The sequence below is a fragment of the Condylura cristata genome, unplaced genomic scaffold (genome assembly GCF_000260355.1).
Source record: "Condylura cristata isolate star-nosed mole 26May11 unplaced genomic scaffold, ConCri1.0 scaffold00009, whole genome shotgun sequence".
Lineage (NCBI taxonomy): Eukaryota > Metazoa > Chordata > Mammalia > Eulipotyphla > Talpidae > Condylura > Condylura cristata.
The window spans coordinates 14,597,592-14,618,459 of record NW_004567110.1 but is presented as its reverse complement, the minus strand read 5'-3'; the positions used below and the strand labels follow the sequence as shown (position 1 = coordinate 14,618,459).

Sequence of the window (20,868 nt, the reverse complement as noted above, 5' to 3'; positions counted from 1 at the left end):
CAACTTCTCTTAGCCAGTGGGCTGGAACCCATTACCTGTCAAAAGCCTGTTTCTTCATATGTAAAATGGTAATAGAGTTGCAGGTACTAGAGAAAATGTTCATAAATTACAATCCTTGGAATAAAAGAAACTATAAACAGGAGTATTTACCTGGTTCTTTTAGTGTGGAAACATTTGATCATGTTTTATCCCTATACAAATGAATCCTAACTGGGAAACACTGACGATCAGCTGATGGAAGGATTGCAGTGTTTCTGATGTTTTGAAAAATTTTAAACACTAAGAATAAAAGTAGTGGGAAAGCCTCCACGGAGTGACAAGAAAAGATCCATGTGTTGTTAGGGAATAACTATACAGATCAGGAGACCAAAACAAAACTACAGGAGAAAAAAAATAGAAAGGCTTATTAAAATACATTAAAAACTAGAATAAAAACACATCATAGCAATAAGAAAATAAAAGTAGTGCATGGGAATAAGCAATAAGCCATAATAAAAGCTGATGTGCAAATGTTAAGAAATGTGCTACAAGGTTTGAGTACTACAGTTAGCATGCCTTTATTCACCTCTTGCACACAAGTGGTGTTTTCCTATGATTCTGATGGTAATAGAGACCTTCAATACGTTACAGGCAAAGGACTGACAGAATGGGGTGATACTTCTGATACTTAGAGATATTTGTTGCCATCTTGAGTTCCCATCTTTGCCTACATTGAGTATTGTGGGCAAGGAGAATCAGATCGCTCATTGTGCTTATATACACAGTTAAAAATATGTATCAACATTTTTATCAACAGCAAAATAACCTTAACATTTGCTAAAAGGCCTTATATATTATTATTATATATTCTGGGTACAACAAGTTACTTACATAAAAGTCTAGAAGCAAATACTAACTTTCCCTGGGGTGATCTACTGAGCTAATCAGAGTGACCAGTCTCTTGTTTAGCAGCAGAAAAGTAGGCACTGGCATCTTCTGAACTTGGGCTAGAATTCTCACTCCAGCATTTAACAGTGGGTGAACTTGGGGAAATTATGTAATCTCTCGGCTGTAATTTTCTTTCATGTAGAAAATGGAGTTACTATTAATAACCGCCTCACAGGATTATGGTGAACACATATGGTATCCAAGATAAAAAGCAGTATGTCTGAGATTCCAGCTCATCAATAGCCAGTGGCTGTCAATTAACAGGTAAAGCACTACCCAGGGATGGCCAAGGAGTAATCCTAACTGATAAAATCATTGAGCATAGGTACTGACTAGTAATGCATGCCACCTGTTATGTTTAGATTCTTATTTGTGCTCTTATTATTTTTTCCTATGGTGAAGATAAAGGATTTTCATACCCCCATTTTTTTTCTTTTTTAATATTACTTCAGTGTCACTGTTTCCTGGGAGAGGGGGAAAAATAGTGAATCTAGCCTCCCCTTATTTGAGTCAGAGATTAAGTGCTTCCTGAGAACTACAGGACCTCAAACCCCATCCTCGTTGCCTTCATCCATAATTTAAGAAAAATTCTTGATCCCTTTTAGAACATTCCATTTGCAACCCCCTTCAAATTTGGCACTGTGCCATCCCTTGCAATGGTAGCAGCAGTGCTAGGGGCCAGAATAGAGACTTGAGATACCAGGTTCTAAAGCAAGCCCTGCCATTAACGAGTTCTGTGACCTTGGGCAAGGAGTCTTCACTTCCTTATTTATGAAATGGGAACAACAGTGCCTGTTCCAGCTGCCAGCAATGAGCCATGGCTCAGAAGAGAAACTACTTTGGAAAGCAGAGACTTGTGTAAAATCAGCAACAAACTTCAGTGATGATGGCCTTGGGGTGAGGCTGCCAAAGTTAGCAGCTACTGAGTTCCAATTAAGAACCCCAGGCAGGCGGAGTTTCGTGGGGTTGTACAGGGGCACACTGGCAAGCAATGACTGAGCATGAGCAAGAGAAAATGCATTCTTCTTTAACATTTAGGACCAGGGAAGACAGCCTCAGAACGCAGGGACCCTAGATCTCCAGGCCTTAAATCAGGAAGGGGTCCAGAGATGGGAGGAAATGGAAACTGTTGTTATCTTTGCAAAATTAAGGAGTTGGCTGAGATTCTTTTCAGCAGCCTTTTCACCTCTCCTTTCTGAAACGACCCCTACTTGTTTTCCTGAAAGCTCAAACCCAACCTATAGATTACAGTGACCTTGTGGTACCTGCTGACTGTGAACCTAACCCCTGCCATAAAGGTGAGAAAACGCCACCAACCTCCCAAAAACCACTCATGCTCTGAAAAATAACCACCACCCACACCCCGCCCGCCCTGGCCACTCCCCACCACCATTTCAACATTAGAAGTTCTCCCAGTCCATCCCTGTCCAGACAGGAGTAGTTATAAAATAAACTCATTCACAAAAAAATTGTCAATAGATCATTGCTTAGTAGTCTCATGTTGAAAGAAAATTCTGAAGATGATGTCTTAATTCAGTGTTCCCCAGAATGAGCTAACTGGAAAATTGGATGGGAACCTTTTGTTTTTAATGAATTCCAGCTCTACCAATTACTACCCAGTGCCACAAGCAAATTACTTAACCTCTCTATGCCTCTTTTGTTAGCTGTAAGTAGAGATGATAATGGCACCTACCTCATAGTACTGATGTGAAGGTTAATGAGTTAGCATGTGAGAGGCAGTTCAGAGGATCCCTATCACAGAGCACTGGTATAATATTATGTCTTTACTGTTACAACACTCTGCACCAGCCCAAGCTACTACCTACTCCTTTCAGAAAGAAGGGTGCCTTTTCCAAAAGAGAATACATCTATATTCCTGATGGCTTTTGCTTTAATAATTCTATCCTTGTCTCTTCAAAATCTCCTTCTCCACTGAGTCAACTGACTCACACAGCCTACAGACACTCCAAATGTTTCCTCGCCACGTTTCTGCCTGCCTTCTACCTTAACCTATTTCCTTCCCAGTGGTCATGTTCTTCTCACACTGGAGGCCTCCCTCTCCTGCCCACCTGTTCTTTTATCTCAGATGTATACACAGAAGTGAAAGGTACAATGTGTGAACATGTGGGAAATGGCCTTCCAGTTGGGAAGAGAGCAAAAATAAAAACAATTAGGTACACAGCAAACTCACAGGACAGTTCCCTGGATATCAGGGAAGGCTCCTTAGGGGTGAGGGCAGGAAATCAGCCCAGAGCAGGAAGCCAGTGACTTTCTGGGAGTGCCCAAAATGCTAAGGAGTTTGGGTTTCATTTTTATCAGCAGTGAAGAGTCTCTGGAAAATATGGGTTGGGTATCTGCCATGCTCTATAACTGGAAAATCCAACATCAATTTTCCTCCCTCTGAATATTTTTCCACAGCTGCTTCTCCATTCCTTTACTTTCCATTATCTTATTCTTGATTTCCTTTGGCTTCCTTGTTTTCTCAATCTCTAACAGTGAATTAGCTTCCCACACCAGTTAATAATCTAGGTTTTTAAAAACAAAATAAAAATAAAAAATCTACAATGACTTCTCATGAAGTTCGGGGTGGGGGTGAGGGAGGAAGAAGGGGGCTGCCCTGGGCAAGGTAGCTTCCCTGGTGATCCCCATCTATACTTTGTTCCCTGAGAAACAGTCACACCCTGAGTCTTAAAACAGCCTCATGTAAGGAAGATTCACAGCCCCAGAATCTTGTAAGTTATCCAGTGCTGTTTGCATTATAGATAAACAGTGAATACTCAGTCAAATACACACACACACACAAACACAAGACACACAAGTGAGTGAAGGTAGCATAGGAAAACAGCAAAACCAAACCCCCCAGGGTCCTCCCTAGTGGCGCAGCGGGTTAAAGCACAGCACTAAGAAGCTAAAGCTACTTCAGCATGAGTTTGATACCCGCCCCGGAGGTGACCACATGGCGTGGCAGGCCTCTCCTGACCCGCCCGCTGCTCCCCTCAGCAGTGTACTTCGTCCATCTGCCTGTTTTGCTCCCTACTCTGTCTCTGGTGAGTCCTCTCACCACCCCAGTACTTCTGGCCTGTACCCCAGTTCTGTATGCATACATAAATCTTAAAAAAAAAAAAAAAGCCAAATCTCTTGTCCTCCTTACAAAGAGATGCAATATTGTGGTGTATTCTTATCAGGGTAAAACACCAGGATTCAAAAACCTGAAGGAACTTTCCCTATTGTAAACCCCAAACAAGCAATGTTTTGCTTTTATTGTGTCATTGTTATTAGATGACCAGTGTTTACAAAAGGCAGCTTGTAAGCCAGAACCAAACTATTAAATTGGGATAAAACCAGTCCAGTGAAAAGGCAGGGACCGTGTAGTCTGCTCAGGCTTCACAAAACTCCCCTTGGCAGGGAGGACAGGTCGATTTCTTTGGGGGACAGATACATTTTCCCCTGTTCTAGCTAAACATCCCTTTTGTAGCCTCAAAAACCGTCTTTCCTTTCCTGCCTTCATGTTCTTACCTCATTTACCCTAGAGGTAAGCTCTCCCTCTTCTAGGCTGCATTCCTTATCTGGTTTTCCACAATAACAACTAAAAATCAATACCCAGAACATGATAAATTCTTGTGTTACTTCCTACAATAAGAGGGAATGCAGCTTTCCTTTGGATATAAACTCAGCAGCATTTCCAGGCGATCGCCACACTCAAAATCGGCACCTTGCTGGAAGCCAGACTGGATTATCTGCCCTAGGTCCACTATGTGTGCATATATAATGCAACTTGAGGAGGCTACTTTTGGACAGATGCTTCTGTTTAATCCCACCCAACAGCCTCCACAGACCCACTGAAAGAATATTTATTCTTATAAGGTCCTCGTTATCAACAGATGATAGAGTTAAAAACTCAACTCAGAAGTATAGGTATGAGACATAGTAATTCTAGAAAGCAGGTAGTTTCTTATGAAGTCAAATCATGCTTACTATGTGATTTAAAAACACTAATCCTTGCTATTATGCAAAGGAATGTATTTATGTTGTCACAAAAACCTTTTTGTATCCATTTAACCACCAACTGTAAACAATCCCAAAGTACTTCAATTGATAAATGAATAAACTGCAGTATATCCCAACTAGATGGAATGACCTTACTGATACAAGCCCCAACACAGAGGACTCTCAAATGCATTACACAAGGTAATAGGTTCAAATTGCAACACTATATATGATACCATTTTTGTGATTTCTGCAAAACAAAAAAGGGAAGGGAAAGAATTCTGAGCAGTGGTTGTCAGGGAGAACCAGACAGGGGCACAAAGAAATCTGGCCTGGTGGGCATTGAAACTGTGTCATATTTTGATTGTGGTGGTGGTTACAAACTTTGATAAATTGTATCTGTCTGGAAACACCAAAAGAATTACAAAAGGAAAGCATTACAATATGCAATACATATCTAAATAACTCAAATTTTAAAGTTTCTTAAATACTAAGACCAGAGAGAGGAGGATGGGGGGGGGGGTGAACATACCTGAAATAGGCACTCAAGTTTCAAAATTAACAGTAAGGTTCTTTGACTATTTTATCTTGTAACAAGAAACTGAGTTTCTCTCCTCCTCAACCAAATTTAACTGTAATTGTAAATATATTAATTTTTAGAACAAAAAAACAATCCCCCTTTATCAGGACAAACCATTTTTCATCCTATGCTTGGCTTTGCAGAGCCCATTCATAAAAGGGATATTTTTGTTCCCCTAAAATACTGCAAAGCGTCACTTTTCAAATTATATTAAGTCCTAGTATCTTTCCTAAGTCAGTGACTTAGGAGAATTTTTTCTTTAATGATTATTTGGCCTAACTCAGCCATGTAACTGGGTCACAACTGTATAATTCCATCAGCTTTTATAATGTCACATTCAGAGTCCAAAAAATATTTCCACCTTTAAAGGATTCTGAAATTTCTCTTTGTAGTCAGTTTACTTTATATGTCTACTGCATAGCTGGGCAATTATCAGGCTACTAGGGAGAGCCATCCCACAAGATGGCTGATGCTAAGTTGCAAGTAAATTTTGGGTCGGGAGGAGACTAAGTGATGAATCTTTAGTAAATGTGCTCATGTTATAACATACTTTCCTCCATTGACTCAACTGAAAAGAATCAAACAATGAATAAAGTGCAATCAAATAATGAATAAACGGTGAGAACACCTTACTTTTACCAATGTCGCTGATCTTATCCCAACTCTGAGAACTGATATTTCTTCACTGAACACATACTATTATATGCACATATATCGCTCTATCACCGTGAGGCCAGAACAATGCTTGAGATGCTTTCTTAAGCGTGGCAGAAAGATGAGGACAGACAGACAGCATCACCTTCATCATCTTGTCTAACATATAGTGAATGTTTATAAGTAATCACCAAGGTGGGTCCTAAGAGCTTTTCTCATGCAAATTAACCTTCTCCATGTGTTTAGGTCATTCCTATTAATACTCACACTGGACAGATGCACAGAGCAGCCTCGGGCTATTGCGTTCACTGCCCAGGCCCACACGGCACTGCTGGGATTCACACCCACTCTGGCTGCAGCGTCTGCACATTCATCAACAGCCCAGAGCTTGTGGCCTCCACGGTGAGAGTTGAGCAGACCTGATCCCATTCTGTGAGCCAGGTCTCCAGGTTCTCATCAGTAGCTCTGGTCCACACCCCAGAGCCATAGACAAACACCTGTCAAATCTCTTGAAGGCTCGGGGTGGGTTGGAGGGCACACCTCCCTGCCACAAGGGCAGCCAAGGAGCAAAGGGACTGAACTTGCCAGCCAGCTCCTCCCGGCCCGGGTGCCCTTGGAAAAGGCTGCTGAAGGCAGTGAGGCGGCAGCCCTGTCACCCGACAGCTGCCGCCTCTTCATGCTCTTCACTCGGGGAGGCGAGCTGTACCAGCAGCTTCTTGCACCCACACTTTAAAAAAACACACTAAATATAGCCAAGTTCGCTCACATGAGCCAGCTCAGAGCTGGGAGTGCTGCTACATTTCATGTTAGAAACTGGGGAGGGATCCACTCGATTGACAAGACAGCAACTTTCCTTGCTTGCTGCTGTGGTTTCCACAGGACCATATGCAAGACCCAGCTGGGCTGTGGCGAGTGCTAAGCTTCGGCCACGCAGGTACCAGAGCCCTGAGCATAAGGGCGGACATGGCAGACATAAGTGAATATTCCGGTGACAGAACATGCACCAGTCAAGCTATCTGAAGGGAAAGGACGGAAGGGCTACAAGCAACTAAACTGGGGACCTGGGTTCAAGGCACCCATCTATGCGCTATCTCCTCGATAACTGCTCCTCTGCTGAGGAGCAGCCTCTCTCTGAGCCATAAGCAAAGCAACCGCACAACCAGGACTTGGCAGGGTGGCATCCACCAGGGAGCACACATTCAACACGTCCCACTCTGTTTGGTGCCTTGTCTCCACTCCCCACCATCAGTACCCTACTCAAAGCTCCCTGGTGAGTGGCGTCCCTTGCCAACTGCCAGTCACCCTGCTGGTTCTTGGGCCGCCCCCGTGAAGTCCTCTGCACTTTTACTTAGCACTTGCGTCATTTGCCTAAACTGTTTCTCTCTTTCAAAGTGGAGGCAAAAGGCAGAGGGGGTTAACCAGGTTCCCCACCACGATAAGAAGAGTTCTGACAAAGGGGGAGCATTTGCTCTGCTGCTGATTAACAGAAGCTGCGACACCTTCCCAAAAGCCAAAGAGCTTGCCAGTGGCCCTCAACTAGCTCAATGCCCAGCATCGGACCCTCACTTCCAGAGTTCAGGCACAGTCTGCAGCTTCCTGGTGGCCGCTCCCGTGACATGTCACCACAGCCCCTGCTATGATTCAGCATTCCAGGACACAGTTACACCGGCAGAAGTTTTGCATGGCCTTTCCACATTTAATAAGCAACCCATTTCCTCTGGCAAAAGAGCTCAGCAAAACAGGAGAGAAAGAAAGGTGGGTCAAAAGGAATTAGCAAGGGCTGGGCCAGCAAGGCAACAGCAGATTACACTGAAGCCCTGTGTGAGCTGGCTGGGAGGCTTGCAGTAGAGACGGGAGTGGCAGGAACAGTAAGTTTTGGAGGCTTTGAGGCCCCACTTCTCTCTCAGTCACTGGACAGGAATTTTCATGATGGGCGACTATTTGCCATTCTCAGGTCCTGGAACAGTGATTAGAAGAAGGACCTGGTATGGGAAAGGTGGGTCTCATGGACTAGAGGATAAAATAAATACTGGGGGGTGGGGGGGAAGGGACCTTGATAACGGATGAAAGGGAAGAGGATCAAGTGGCAGCTGTGTGAGCAAGCACAACACTGTGTCGCAAGGTGGGCACCTGTCAGAGAGTCCTGTCCACAGTCCCACGGTCTTTACATGGCTACTGTGCCCACGATGCAGTGGGGCGTTCCCCTTTGGGGTGACAGGCTGGGACTGTGGAGATCAGCAGGCCCAGCAATCCTACCCAGTAATTCTTTTGCCCTCACATTCATGTATGCCCTCGTTCAACAAGTGGCATGCAAGGTCTACCACGGTGAGGCCTAAGACAGTGCCCACCCTCAGAGAGCACCATCAAGATCAGGCGCACACAATGCTCTCAACAGGAGACCTGGTGAGAAAAAGGCGTGCACCATGAAGTGCCACCTTCCATGCTGTTTCTCATGTCCGACAGAGGAAGACCAGAAGGACGGCACTTCTCTCTCCCCGCCTTCGCCTGGGCTCTCTTCACTCGAGGGATGACAGCTATGGACATGCCAGTCTGTGACAGGGAGGCAGGCATGGCTGGCTGAGGCCCCCCTCCCGCAGGGCACCACCCACTCAGTCTCTCTGCATTCTGGCTACAGAAGCAGGCACGACAATGAGGCCCAAGGTCACCGCTGGGGAGCAGCACAGCCAAGTCCACGTCACCATCCGACCCAGAGTCGGACAAAATAACCCGTCACCTTGTAATAAAAAGAATATTTGAATTAACCACAGTGACTTTCTGTGACCCAGTTCTGAACTCTAGCAAAGAAGAGAATCACCAGGGACTAGGCCCCCAAAGCCCAGTACCCCAGTATTGCTTCTCTTTGCTGCAGCAACTGACTATTGCATGTTTTTGGTTCCATTTGAAATCTTTTTTATTGGGGGGGGGTGAGGGAATGGGTGCTGAATTTTGGAAATAATTTTCCTGCTATATAAAAGGGGCTATTCTAGACCTGGAATAAAAAACATGATGTATAATGATCATCCAACCCCCTATTCTTGTACAGCTCTGAGAATAGAAGAGAGCAATTGGTACAAAGAATAGAAAATTCATCTTTTGCTCTGCCACGTCATACTTCACTCAAGAAACAATTACTACAACCCCGCTCCATGCCAGGTACACTTCTTGGAATATAGAGACCGGAGGAAACTGTTTTCTCACCCTTTATACTGTTGCAGCCCATTTCCTGGAGGAAGCCACACCTCAGTAGGCGGCTCCATCCAGTTTCTCCCTGGAAGGTGGATTCCCATGGCTTCTGCTTGCTACCTCCGTGCTACATGTACTAGTCTTATACCTATTGGGAATTGTTTATTACAACACACTTTTTTTGGGGGGGGGAAGCCAATGGATGGCAATATAATCCCAATCTGAGAGTGGACCATAAAGTTGCCCTTTGTTCTAGGTTGCAAAGTGGGTGTTTACACTGCCCAGTGCGCATGGATGCAGCGCACAGGCCACACTAGGCTGGGGACTAGAAATAGGATATTGCCACTAGACTAGGGAAGAAAACATAACCTGGAGTAGCCGAAAAAGAAACAAAAGACACTTCGTTTTCATCGTAAATGCAGGACTACGGGTTCAGCAAGATGAATGAGCTCCCTACTCACTCTTAACACTTTTACAAGTTCAAGCTAATTTAAGAAAACAGGTGGCGCATCGTAAAAACTTTCTAATGTGTTACTAATTAGACTATTGGTATAAATAAATGAACACTCGGGTTATAAAGCATGCGCCAGTCAAGCTTTTGAAGGAAAAAGATGGAAGGGGTACAAGTGACTATACTGGGGGTCTGGGTTCAAGGCACCCTTCTATGAATTATCACCTTGAATCTTTACAAGAGTCCTGGGAAGTAAATAGTCATGTGTGTGCCCATTTTTTCTCCAGATGTGGAAAAAAGTTCAGACATTAAGTAACATGGATTCTATTTCTTATTCCAGTTTCTCCACCAAGACTCCAAATCCTCTGAACCAGTGTTTCGCAATGGCCTTGGGACCTTTGCTCATGACATGCTCTTAGACAGGAATGGCCCCCTGAGAGAAGCACTCAGCATCACTGGTCTGCAAGCACAAAGTGCCCACACCAGTCCCAGCAGTAGCAGTCGAAAGAGGGTGATGTTCTTCCCAGATGAGAATCGCTGTTCTAGAAGATCCTTTGACCATCAGGACAAAGACTCTGAAGATATCTCTCACTTTCAAATCTCTCAAAAGGCCCTTTGATGACATTTTGGCTCCCTCTGCATCATTATGGAATCAGTTGCAAAATCTCCTTGAGTTTGTTTTCTACACATTCGTGAGGATGTATTAATTGCCTATTTGAGCCAGGCACTGTGCTATTGACTGGACTATAAAGTCAAACCCCAGAGTGAGAGCCCTATGTTCTAAGTGAGAGATTCAGTGTGCTAAGTGTTAGGGTAGCTGTCAGCACAGGTGCCAGGGATGCTTAGCTCAGGCAGCACCTCCCATGGAGATTATGGAAGAGCACTGGGAAGGCAGAATTTGAAAAGCCATGGGCGAGGATCTAGGACAGAGTTCCAAGGAGGTGAAGTTTTCCTTAAGCTTTGAAACACCAAGTGAGACTGACCAGGAACAGTGAGACTGATCCAGGAACAGCCCAGGATCAGAAAACTGCCTTGGCAGAGACCAGAGAGAAAGGAATCCTGAGTTTATCTGACTACTTTCATTTTTCAAGTTGAGACACTGTGATTCAACCCAGGAACTCTTGTTTGCTATACACGTTAGCCAAGTAAGTCACTAAAAAGACCTTGTTTTTATAAGATCTGACTTAGCTGGTATAACAGCACTTCATACAAGAAATATGACTAATTCTATAGTTCTTATAGGGAGCAGAAACCTGTTGCAGTACTCTGTAGACTAACAGTCTACAGTGACCCTCAGCTTGTGACTCAGAAGATGACCGGATGATAACCAATGCCATTGAAGGTGAGTGGAAGGAGTCTCAGGTCAGCATACCTTCGACCTCAAGCTCAGAATGAATTTATCTCTCTTTTTTTTTCCCTGAAATCTTCTCTCACTATCACAACACAAAAAGTCCGATTCTCATACTATTTTTGCATTTGCACATAAAAGAAAACTTTAAAGTCTTTGGCTACTTGTACTTTTCAATGCTATATGTAGGTTTTTATAAAGCTATGACATTGAAAATTTAATAAATAATATATTTATTTATAAAATAATAAAGTAAGATAGCTAGAAGTGGCCACCTGGGAATCCCTGAAACGAGACAGCCCAAAGGCAATTGTTGGCTGAGTTCATGGTTGCCCAGAGAAGGAGCTGGGTTGTTGCAACTTCAGGTTAAGTAATTATAAAGACAGCAAGAGTCAGGTTAATTCAGTTTCTCTCTCTTGGGGTGGAAAGGGAAGCAAGCAAGCTCAGTAGTTCCTTCTTGCTTCTAGCCTACAAGGAATAGCTCATTTCTCCTTGGCAAGAAGCCTGAAACAGCTGGGAGATATGCCCTTTTTTCCCTACCCCAATGCCCCTCTGACCTGAGCCACACTAAGGAACCATCATTTTATAAAAAAACATAGGCTCTTCTTCAGCCCCATGACAAAATTTCAGGCAGTTTGACAAATACGCCAGGTCCACATTTCCTCCTCCTCCCTCGCCCGCCCCCTCCCCCTCATAAATGCCCTCAATAAGAAAGCCTGTGCTCCCAGGTAAAAGGAAAATGCCCCCTTTCCCCTCAAGAAATGCCCTCAATAAGAAAGCCTATGCTCCCAGGTAAAAGGAAAAGTCGGAATCCCTCACAAGCCACCAGACCTTGCTTTCAACCAGGAAGTTCAAGGGAAGCAGGATTTTAGGGTCAAAACTGCAAAGCCAGAGGCCAAAATGATAGCAGGAAAGAGGAAAGTGGTCTTCAAAGGAAAGGATTCTCCCAAATCAAAGAGGTCGGTTGTCCTTTCTTCCCTAGTGAGTCCATTTTGTTTCTGCAAACTTTGCAACCCCCAGGAGGGTTGTATAAACAGAGGCAGGTGTAGGGGAACCTCCAACCCTCTGGGTACAACAGCCGCTGCCAAGGACTCCTCCAGGACCCTCGACCCACTCACAGTCCACACTACCCCTCAAGGTACCTGGCCAGGGTCCGTGCTCACGTGTCCGGTGCAAATCAAGACTCCCCAGCCTTGTGTCACCCAGCCCGTGTTGGCGGGAGGAGGCAGCGAAAGGGGCGCTCCTAGGTGGTGACCTTAGGGCAGTCTCCCCGGCTTTCCCCCCATTTCCAACACCTCGTTTCGCATTAGGGGACACTTTGCCTTAAGTGCAGGCCACCCACTTGTCTTTTCAAAGCAAGTGAATAAAGCGCCTACTGATCTTCCGCGGCTCAGGTGTGTGCCAAGAGGTGGAGGAGGAAAGGGCCCGCTCGCCACCACCCCTTTCCTCTCCTCCCAACGTTCCCCAAGCTTCCTTAGGGATATGTGTATTTGGGGTGCGCGGATTAAGAGGGAGCTTAAAATGCCCAAGCGTCCCTTACCTTCCACAGCCATTCTCTCAGAGCTTCCCTAACGCATGCATAATTTTCTTGGCGGAGGTACTCCTGCCCCGCGCTCCCCCCCTCCTCGCGCTTTCGCCTAAATAGTCTGCGCTCATCTGCTCCAGGACCAACCTGCCGCGTTCACGCAAAGCAAGCCAGCCGGCTCCCAGCTCGGCGCGGTGCGACCTGGGAAGTGTAGTTCTCTCCCTTCTCTCCAAAAAGGGAAAGCACTCCCTAACTCCGCGGGGCGCTCCCAGTCCTGTCCGTTCGACTGCAGTCTCGGCTTCAGCTGGCCCAGGCAACACAATCACTCCCGGGGTTGTGTCTTGAACAGTCTCTGGAGTGCCCCAGGAGATAGTGGGGACTACATTTCCCAACATGCTGTGCGCTGGGTTGCCTTCGGTGTGAGGAGTGTACTCGTGATTGAGACCTTGCCGGTCTATTAGGAGGGGGTAAGCACCTGGCAGGGGTGTTGTGGGAGGCGGGAGGTGTTCGGGTTCATGCTGTGACCTTCTCTGCTTGTCCCCTGGCTTCATGAGCCACCCATTTAGTGAGGGGAGCAGAGCCACCAGCCCTCTTTGGGACTCTGGCCAGAGAGCCGCTGCTCAGGATGCGGTTGGAACTTGTTTCTTGTTGTCCTGGGATGTGTGGTGTTTGGGGCATCCAGCCAAGATGATACTGCTGTCTTCTCACTCAGCCTCTAGGATGGTTCAGGTGGCTCCACACAGAACATAGGGCAGGAGGAGGGTGTAGCTTAGAAACCTCAAGCAGTTATCCTCCCCAAGGGAGAGATAGGAGAACTTCTAGGGACTTGATTCCTCCACCCCGGTACATCAGGTGCTGGAAACCTATCTGGCTTCCAAAGACAGAGACATTGAGCTTGCCTAGCCTGGGAGCCTATTGCTGGGCCTTGATTGGGCCTAGTACTGAGCAGTACCCATGAGTTGCTGTTCTTTCAACTACTAGACCTGTGTCCTAATTCCACCTACCTTGTGTGCTATAAGCAGAAAGAGACAGAACAATAGAATCGAGCTGATAAATACTGATAAAGATGAATTTCCCAAATGTATTTCTTCCCCCTAAGTGTGCAAATACCGCTGTAGTTATGTATTATGGCTGGCAGAGGTAAGGGTATAACTGACCTTTGAAGCAAATCTGGCTCAGAACAGGATATAGACTTTTCAAGGCCTTGAGCACTGAACTGTATATGGTGTCACTTCTGCTCAACCCTGGGTGTTATTTTTTGCAAGCACTACTCTATAAAACAGCTCTAAAGAAATATGGGGACTTGATTCTTCCCCATCACAATGACTAGTATTTTCTCCCTGCGTCTTCCCTTTTTATTTAAAAAAAAAAAATAGTGTATATGTGTACACTTGTTTTTCTGGTCACTGTGTGCTTAGTCCTACAATTATTGGATACAATGAATGTTTATGTGTATTTTTGAAAAATACCTATGCTTCTAAAATACTGTGAGCAAATCAAATCCAACATTTCTCTCCTTAGTATAGTGGAGGGAGAGTTGCTCATTTGACCTGAGTAGAAGAGTATTTACAACCTAGTATGCGTACCAAACTTTGGTCTGAAAGTCAGGTACTTCCCTGCCCCGTCAAGTATATAAAATCAACAAGCGTTAAGTCCTTAGATGAATGAATGTACAAGAAAGCCACAGGAAAGGCAATATCAACTGTTCTCAGTGTTGGCTGTTCATCAGCTTTTTATAGACATGCATTCCTAAGCCCCACCTTAGGCTCACACAATTGGATTTCTGAGGGTTGAGTAGAGACAAAAATATTTTAAAAGCTCAAGGGTGATTTAAATTGCAGCAAAGGTGAAACCATTGGCCTGTTATTAAACTTCTAAAGATCTGGGTGATATTTAAAATGTAAAAGTCAATGAGACCCGTTTTTAATTTAAAAGCTGTATTTTAGCCCATCTTTAAGATCTTTCCCAGCTGATGTGCATTCCAGTTTGATTTTCATCTTTAATATAAATGTAAGTAAAGTGTGAAGGAAATAATAGTTTGAACTACATGAAAAAAGTCAGTGCTTATCTTTTAAAATTTTATATAGAGAGCAGTTTCATGTGCTTTGACCTAATACAGGAAAAATAACAGCAGTCAAGCAAAGGCTTTTCAGTTCTGGCTGGTTGTTAGAATGATCTGGGAAGCTTTTGGGGAAAAAAATAAAAAAAAAAAGCCAAAATAAAAAGGAAGAAAATAGCAAATCTTGGAAAGATTGTGTAACAGCAAGGATTCGTATTTCCTGCAGGTATACAAATAAATACAGCTAATTTAAAACCATGTTAAACTGAATATATATTTATTTTGTGACCAGAAGTTCTAGTCCTAGGTGTATGTCAAACAAAGAGACATATACATCTTCACTAAAATAAATATAAAATAATGTTATTGCTGCATTATTTGTAATAGCTTCAAACTGGAAACAATCCAAATGTTCTTCAATAATAGCTTGGGCAAATAAATTGTGGGTATCACCAAGTGTCCTATGTAGCCAGGGTCAATGAATTATGATCCCTGGGCCAGAGGTGAATCCTGCCTATGTCTTTGTATAGCATATGAGCTAAGGGTCATGTTTTAAATGGTTTTGCAATTTTAATTTAATTAATTTAATTTAATTTAATTTAATTTAATTTTTTTGGGGATTTTATATGTTTAAGTGGTTTAAATATTTTGTAGTACATGAAAATTATATATTGTATAAGATCTTCAGTTTTTCTTTTTGGCCTGTACAGCCTAAGTTCCTATCTGGCTCCATACCAAAAAAAAAAAAAAAAAAAAGGTTGCCAAGTTCTAAAAGTAATGAAAATGAGTGAATTATAACTGCCTATAATGACACAATTGAACCATACGCTTTAGTTATTTAGTTTTGGTTATATACCCTAAAGTTTTCCCTAAAACTAAATAGTTTAAAATTATCATTATCTCATTCTCTATGGAACCAAAACTTAGCTGGGACCTCTGTTTCAGGGTCTTTTCTAGTCTTTAATCATGGTATTGGCTGGACTGATGTCACCTTGAAGGATGAGCTGGTGACGGTCAGTGGCCAAGGATCTATACCTGTGATTGATACAGAATTTAGTTCCACATATACTGTGAGACACATATACTCAGTTTTTTTTGCTGGCTGTTGGCCAGAGGCCCCCTTCAATACTTGGTCATAAGGGCGTCTCCGACATGGCAGCCAGCTTCATCAAAGCATGCCGTCAGGAAGGCAGAGTTTGGTAGCAAGACAGAAGTCACAACCTTTTGTAACTTAATCATGGAAATGCCATATTCTATAAGTTGGATGCAAGTTACTCAAGGAAAAAGGGTTAGACAAGGCCATGAGTAGGGATCACTGGGGTCATCTGGGAGGCTGCCTGTCAAAACACAAAGTAGAATGTTGAATAAAAAAGAGCCTGGCATAAAGAAGTATATCTGTGTACTTCCATTTATGTGAAGTTCAAAAAAAAAAAAAAAAGACAAAACTAAGCTAGGGCATTGACAAATTAGTGGTCCCCCTTAGTGCATGTGGTGTGGGGGGAATAAGGAATAACATTAGTTACCAGATGGCATCTGGAGTGCTGCAGCTATTCTGAGTCTTTATCTGCACCGTTTACACATACCTAGAAGTTTTAGGAAATGTCTTGAGCTGCATATACATGATTTGTGGAAGTTTTTTGTGTATGCATATGTTATATGACAATGAAGAGTTTTAAAAAGATAATTTGCTTAAATTCATTTGATAAGAGATGCATGTATTGGCCACAGCTGATTACCTCTACCTTCTCTTTCTCTTTACCATGACTACATGACCATGCTATTCTATTTGACAAGTCTTTTTTGAGCACTTACTATGTGCAGACACTTGTTTAAACTTCTGTGATATATGGTAGACCAGATTTCTAGAAATTCATACCATATCTCTTGAACCTATGATTGTGCCATGACAGAAGGCCAGTTGACTTTAAAAAAAAAAAAAAAGCAAGATTATCCAGGTAAGCCTAATTTTTTTTTGTTTGTTTTTTAAAGATTTATTTATTTATGCATACAGACTGGGGCACAGGCCAGAGGTGCAGGGGCGGCGAGAGACTTCACCAGAGACAGAGCGGGGAGCAGAACAGGCAGATCAACGAAGTACACTGCTGAGGGGAGCAGCAGGTGGGTCAGGAGAGGTCTGCCACGCCATGTGGTCTCCTCCGGGGCAGGCGGGAATTGAACTCACGCGGAAGTGGCTTCAGCTTCTCAGTGTTGTGCTTTAACCCACTGCGCCACCAGGGAGGGCCCAGGTAAGCCTAATTTAATACAACAAAAAGAAGATTTTCTCCTGGTAGTAGCCTCCAGGAAGACTAATTCCATGGAAAAGATTCAGTGTACCCCTTGTCCTTTGAAGATGGAGGGACCACATGAATAGGGATAGAGGTGGCCCCTGACAGCCAGTAAGAAAACAGGGACTTGATTTCCTGCAGCTCTAATGAGCCCAAATAAACCTGGAAATAGATTCTTCCCCAGAGACTTGATACAAAAGTCCACCCCAGCTGACACCTTGACTGAAGCCTAAACCAAGAACCTTGTAAAGCCTAAACCAAGAACCCAAGTGATCCCACTTGATGTCTGAGCTACAGAACCAAGAACTAATATACAGTATTGTTTTTCAGCTGCTAAGTTTATTTTTATCTGATTAGCTTGTTAGGAATCAATATAAATGAGTACAGGATACATCCTGTACAAAGCTGATCTCTGTCCTGGCCCTACATTTGTGGGGGTGGAGACAGTTAAAAATTTATATTAATAACACAGTGCTGACAAAGTAAATCAGAAGATCTGGATTCAGGACTCCCACCCCCAGCATTTTAGATTCTAGTCTGTAGCGTCTGTTGAACAATCTTGTTAAAAGGATGGAAACCAAAATGCCTGAGTAAGAAAAGCAGACATTTTCAACTTGCCTTGTCACCTGCTGGCTCACCTGTCACCTTAGTCCCATCTCGTCTTCTTGCACACACCTCCTGAATGTGGGCTTCCTTCCCAAGCTCTGCTTCCTTGCAGAAGTCCAAGCTGGACTTCATTTAAGTCCTGTCACTGCTCTTACTGGCTGTGCAGGCACTGTAGATTTTGCTCACTTTTGTTGTTGCAGCGACTGTTACTGAAACTGGCACATAAGATTTAATCCATGTAAAGTTTGTTTATGAATGACTGACGGAAACATTATAGAATGAAACTACCTCATCATGATTCAGTCTGTTTTTCCCAGTGAGACTACAAGTTAATGTTTTGTTTTCATTTGTTAGAATGCTCCATACTCTCAGAAATGAACATTTTAATCAGTATAAAAGATGACTTAAAAATCAGTGAATCTAAGTCTCTGGTAGGGTTAAGTGGCCACTAGCTTCTGCAGCCATCATCCTCAGCCTTGAATGCAGACGGTGCTTGGGATCGTGAGCTCAGGGCATGCATGCCTGATGGTGAGCACTTGGAATGTGGTGTGGGTGTGCGTGAGCGTGCATGCCTGAGCCTCCACACTGAGGCTGTAAGAGAAGCGTCACTCAGAGACAGCTGTGGTAGAGAATGGGCGTGAGAGGAGACTGAGACAAAGAACCCAGAGAGCCCAAAGCAAGAGTAAAGAATTGCCAGGGGCTAGGAGGCCTGCCAGCCTCCCTCCTCCCCAGCCCAGCCTGCTCTCACCCACTTGCTGGTACTAAAACCCCGCCCTTCCCAGTTGAGACAGAAAAGTTCAAAGGTTTATCCAGGTCTAGAGAGGGCAGAAAGTATCTCAGCATCGGTCCTAGGGAACTAGAGGAAAGAAAAGATTTCTGTTGCTCTAGGTTCAGCTTGGTTTGGAGACTTCGCTTTACATTAGAGAGGCTGGGATCACTCTGCTCTCTTGTACAACATTCCCAGGCCAGGCAAGCACATTGTTCATTCAGGCAGATGGAAAGAGAATTTTGGGGTTATTGGTATCTCGGCAATACCTGATCCCTTGATTCTGGTCCCTGAGTCAGGAGACCAGACACACAAGATCAGTAGGCAGGAAGGCAGGCAGCGACTAAGCCCCCCCGACCCCTACAAATCTCCCCTTTATCCCTCACTTCTCAGCGCAGTGTCGGTATTTATATCTGTACCTCATGTTTGCTGCCTTCTTGGCCCAGGTGTCTATAATCATGGGGTATATCCCCTGTGTTCATGCTTCTTGGCACTTTCTTACACTTACATGTATCATGTGTGGGTAATGAAACTTGGGAGGAAAGCAATCTTCAGGTGGCTCTAAAGGCTGGCAGTGGAGGCCAAAAAGAGCCTGCATACCCCATATTCCTTGCACCTCTCTACAGGTTTTTCTGTAGTTTCGGGTGTCACTCTTCCAGGCAGAAGGAGCAATAGCACTTTGGAGGAGGCGATTCTCATAGTGGAGACAGAAAAGCAGCAAAGGACCCAAAGGAAGATGAAGACTTAAAACCTGCTCTGAACTGGGGCACTCTCAGTTCTCTCCCTATCTGTTTTATGAAATCAAGTCACAGGCCAATCCCAAAGTCAAAGCATGAAGTCTATATTCTGTCCATGGAGAAGTCATGGCAAGGATGTGAATGCTGGCAAGGATGAGCTTTGGGCTCATGACTTAGCCTCCATGCCCTCTGTGTATTAGTCTCCTGTAGCTGCTGTAATAGGGGATCATAAGCTGGCAACCGAAAAGCAATGTATTTTTTCACAGTCATGGATGCTAGAAATTGGGCCTTACTTGCTCAGAAGAGGCTGGGAAAGAATCTTCCCTTGCTGGCGTCTAGTAGTAACTAATGATCTTGGAGGTGTTTTGGCATGCGGCTATATCACTCCAGTCTCTGCCTATTATCACATTGTGTTCCTCAAGTGTCTGTCTGTCTCCAAATATCTGTCTCATATAAGGACACCAATCATTGGAGTTATTGTCCACCCTAATTCAGTATACGTTTACCATAAATTGATTACATCTGCAAAGACCCTATTTCCAAATAAAACTACATTCACAAGTGCCTGATTCCACATATCTACTTGAGGACACAATTCACCCTCAAGTTCAGATTCAACTTCTGGTACCTGGATTCACAATATGAGCATTCCTTAGAAGCTGGTTAGAAGTTAAAATTCCTGGGCTTTCCTCTAGATGTACTAAATCATAAAATGAGGCCTCAACACTTTGTAATATCCTCCAGATGATTTTATTTCATACTTACGGGCTACTGCCATAGGAGATAATAGTATCTAGGCTTTGCAGAGAGGTAACTTTAGTCATTGCCAAGAAGGAATGATAAGGAAGTCCCAGGAACTGCATGTGTGTTCCTGAGTATGTAGAAGTATTGCAGTATCTGGTGGGTAGGCGTCTGTAAGCAGCAAAACATCAGGGGAAGGGAATTATAAAGATGCAGATACTGGAAGAAGAGTGAATTTAACCAATTCACTGAATAATGAGAATTCTAAGGAATCTAAGTCCCACTTGACTCATGAATCAATGGAGCTTATAAATACTCTTCTTATACCCTAAAGTTTTCTCAATGAATTTCTTTTGTCTGTAGTTGTATGAAAGATGGCAAGGGTCATCAAGGTTAGCTTCTGAGTTTGTAGCATGAGCCCTACTGGGAAGAAGCAGTGAAAAAAAAATTTGGCAAGGTGCTTTGCAGGTTTCAATACATTTATGGAAATGGCTGTACTAAAGATTTATTGCTGACTTCACAGTTAAATTTTCAACCAGGCCCTCCCTGGTGGCGCAGCAGGTTAAAACACATTGCAAGCTAGCCCCAGCCGCTTTGGTATGAGTTCAATTCCTGCCCTGGAGGTGATCCACCTGGTGCAGCAGACCTCTCCTGTCCCCCCCACTACTCCCCTCAGCAGTGTACTTCATTAACCTGCCTGTTTTGCTCCACACTCTGTCTCTGGTGAATGCTCTCACAGTCCCTGCTCCTCTCTGGCCTGTACCACAGTTCTGGATAGATAGATAGATAGATAGATAGATAGATAGATAGATAGATAGATAGATAGATAGATAGATAGAATTTCAATCAGTTCTGAAAAGGAATGACTCCTAGGACTATCATTAAAAGAACAAAAACATGCTGCAAGGAATACAGCATTTTAGACTTGAGTCATAGGAGTTAGCTATTGAAGTCTGCTTTGTGCACAAATAATTTAACAAAGTAAAGTCAGAGTTTAGATGGAATTAAGTACAAGTAAC

At 43.8% G+C, this 20,868-nt stretch overlaps 1 protein-coding gene across 3 annotated transcripts in view; it reads right to left on the bottom strand.

The window, feature by feature from the left end:
* Positions 1-12,784, bottom strand: part of SAMD12 (sterile alpha motif domain containing 12) — a 366,923-nt gene extending 354,139 nt beyond the window's left edge. For all 3 annotated transcript variants that reach the window (XM_004695981.2, XM_012722938.1, XM_012722937.1), the window contains exon 1: positions 12,671-12,784. In XM_004695981.2, coding sequence (XP_004696038.2) covers positions 12,671-12,683 — 13 coding nt within the window. In that variant the 5' untranslated portion in view covers positions 12,684-12,784. The remainder of the gene's footprint in view (positions 1-12,670) is intronic.
* Between the last annotated feature and the right edge of the window lie 8,084 nt (positions 12,785-20,868).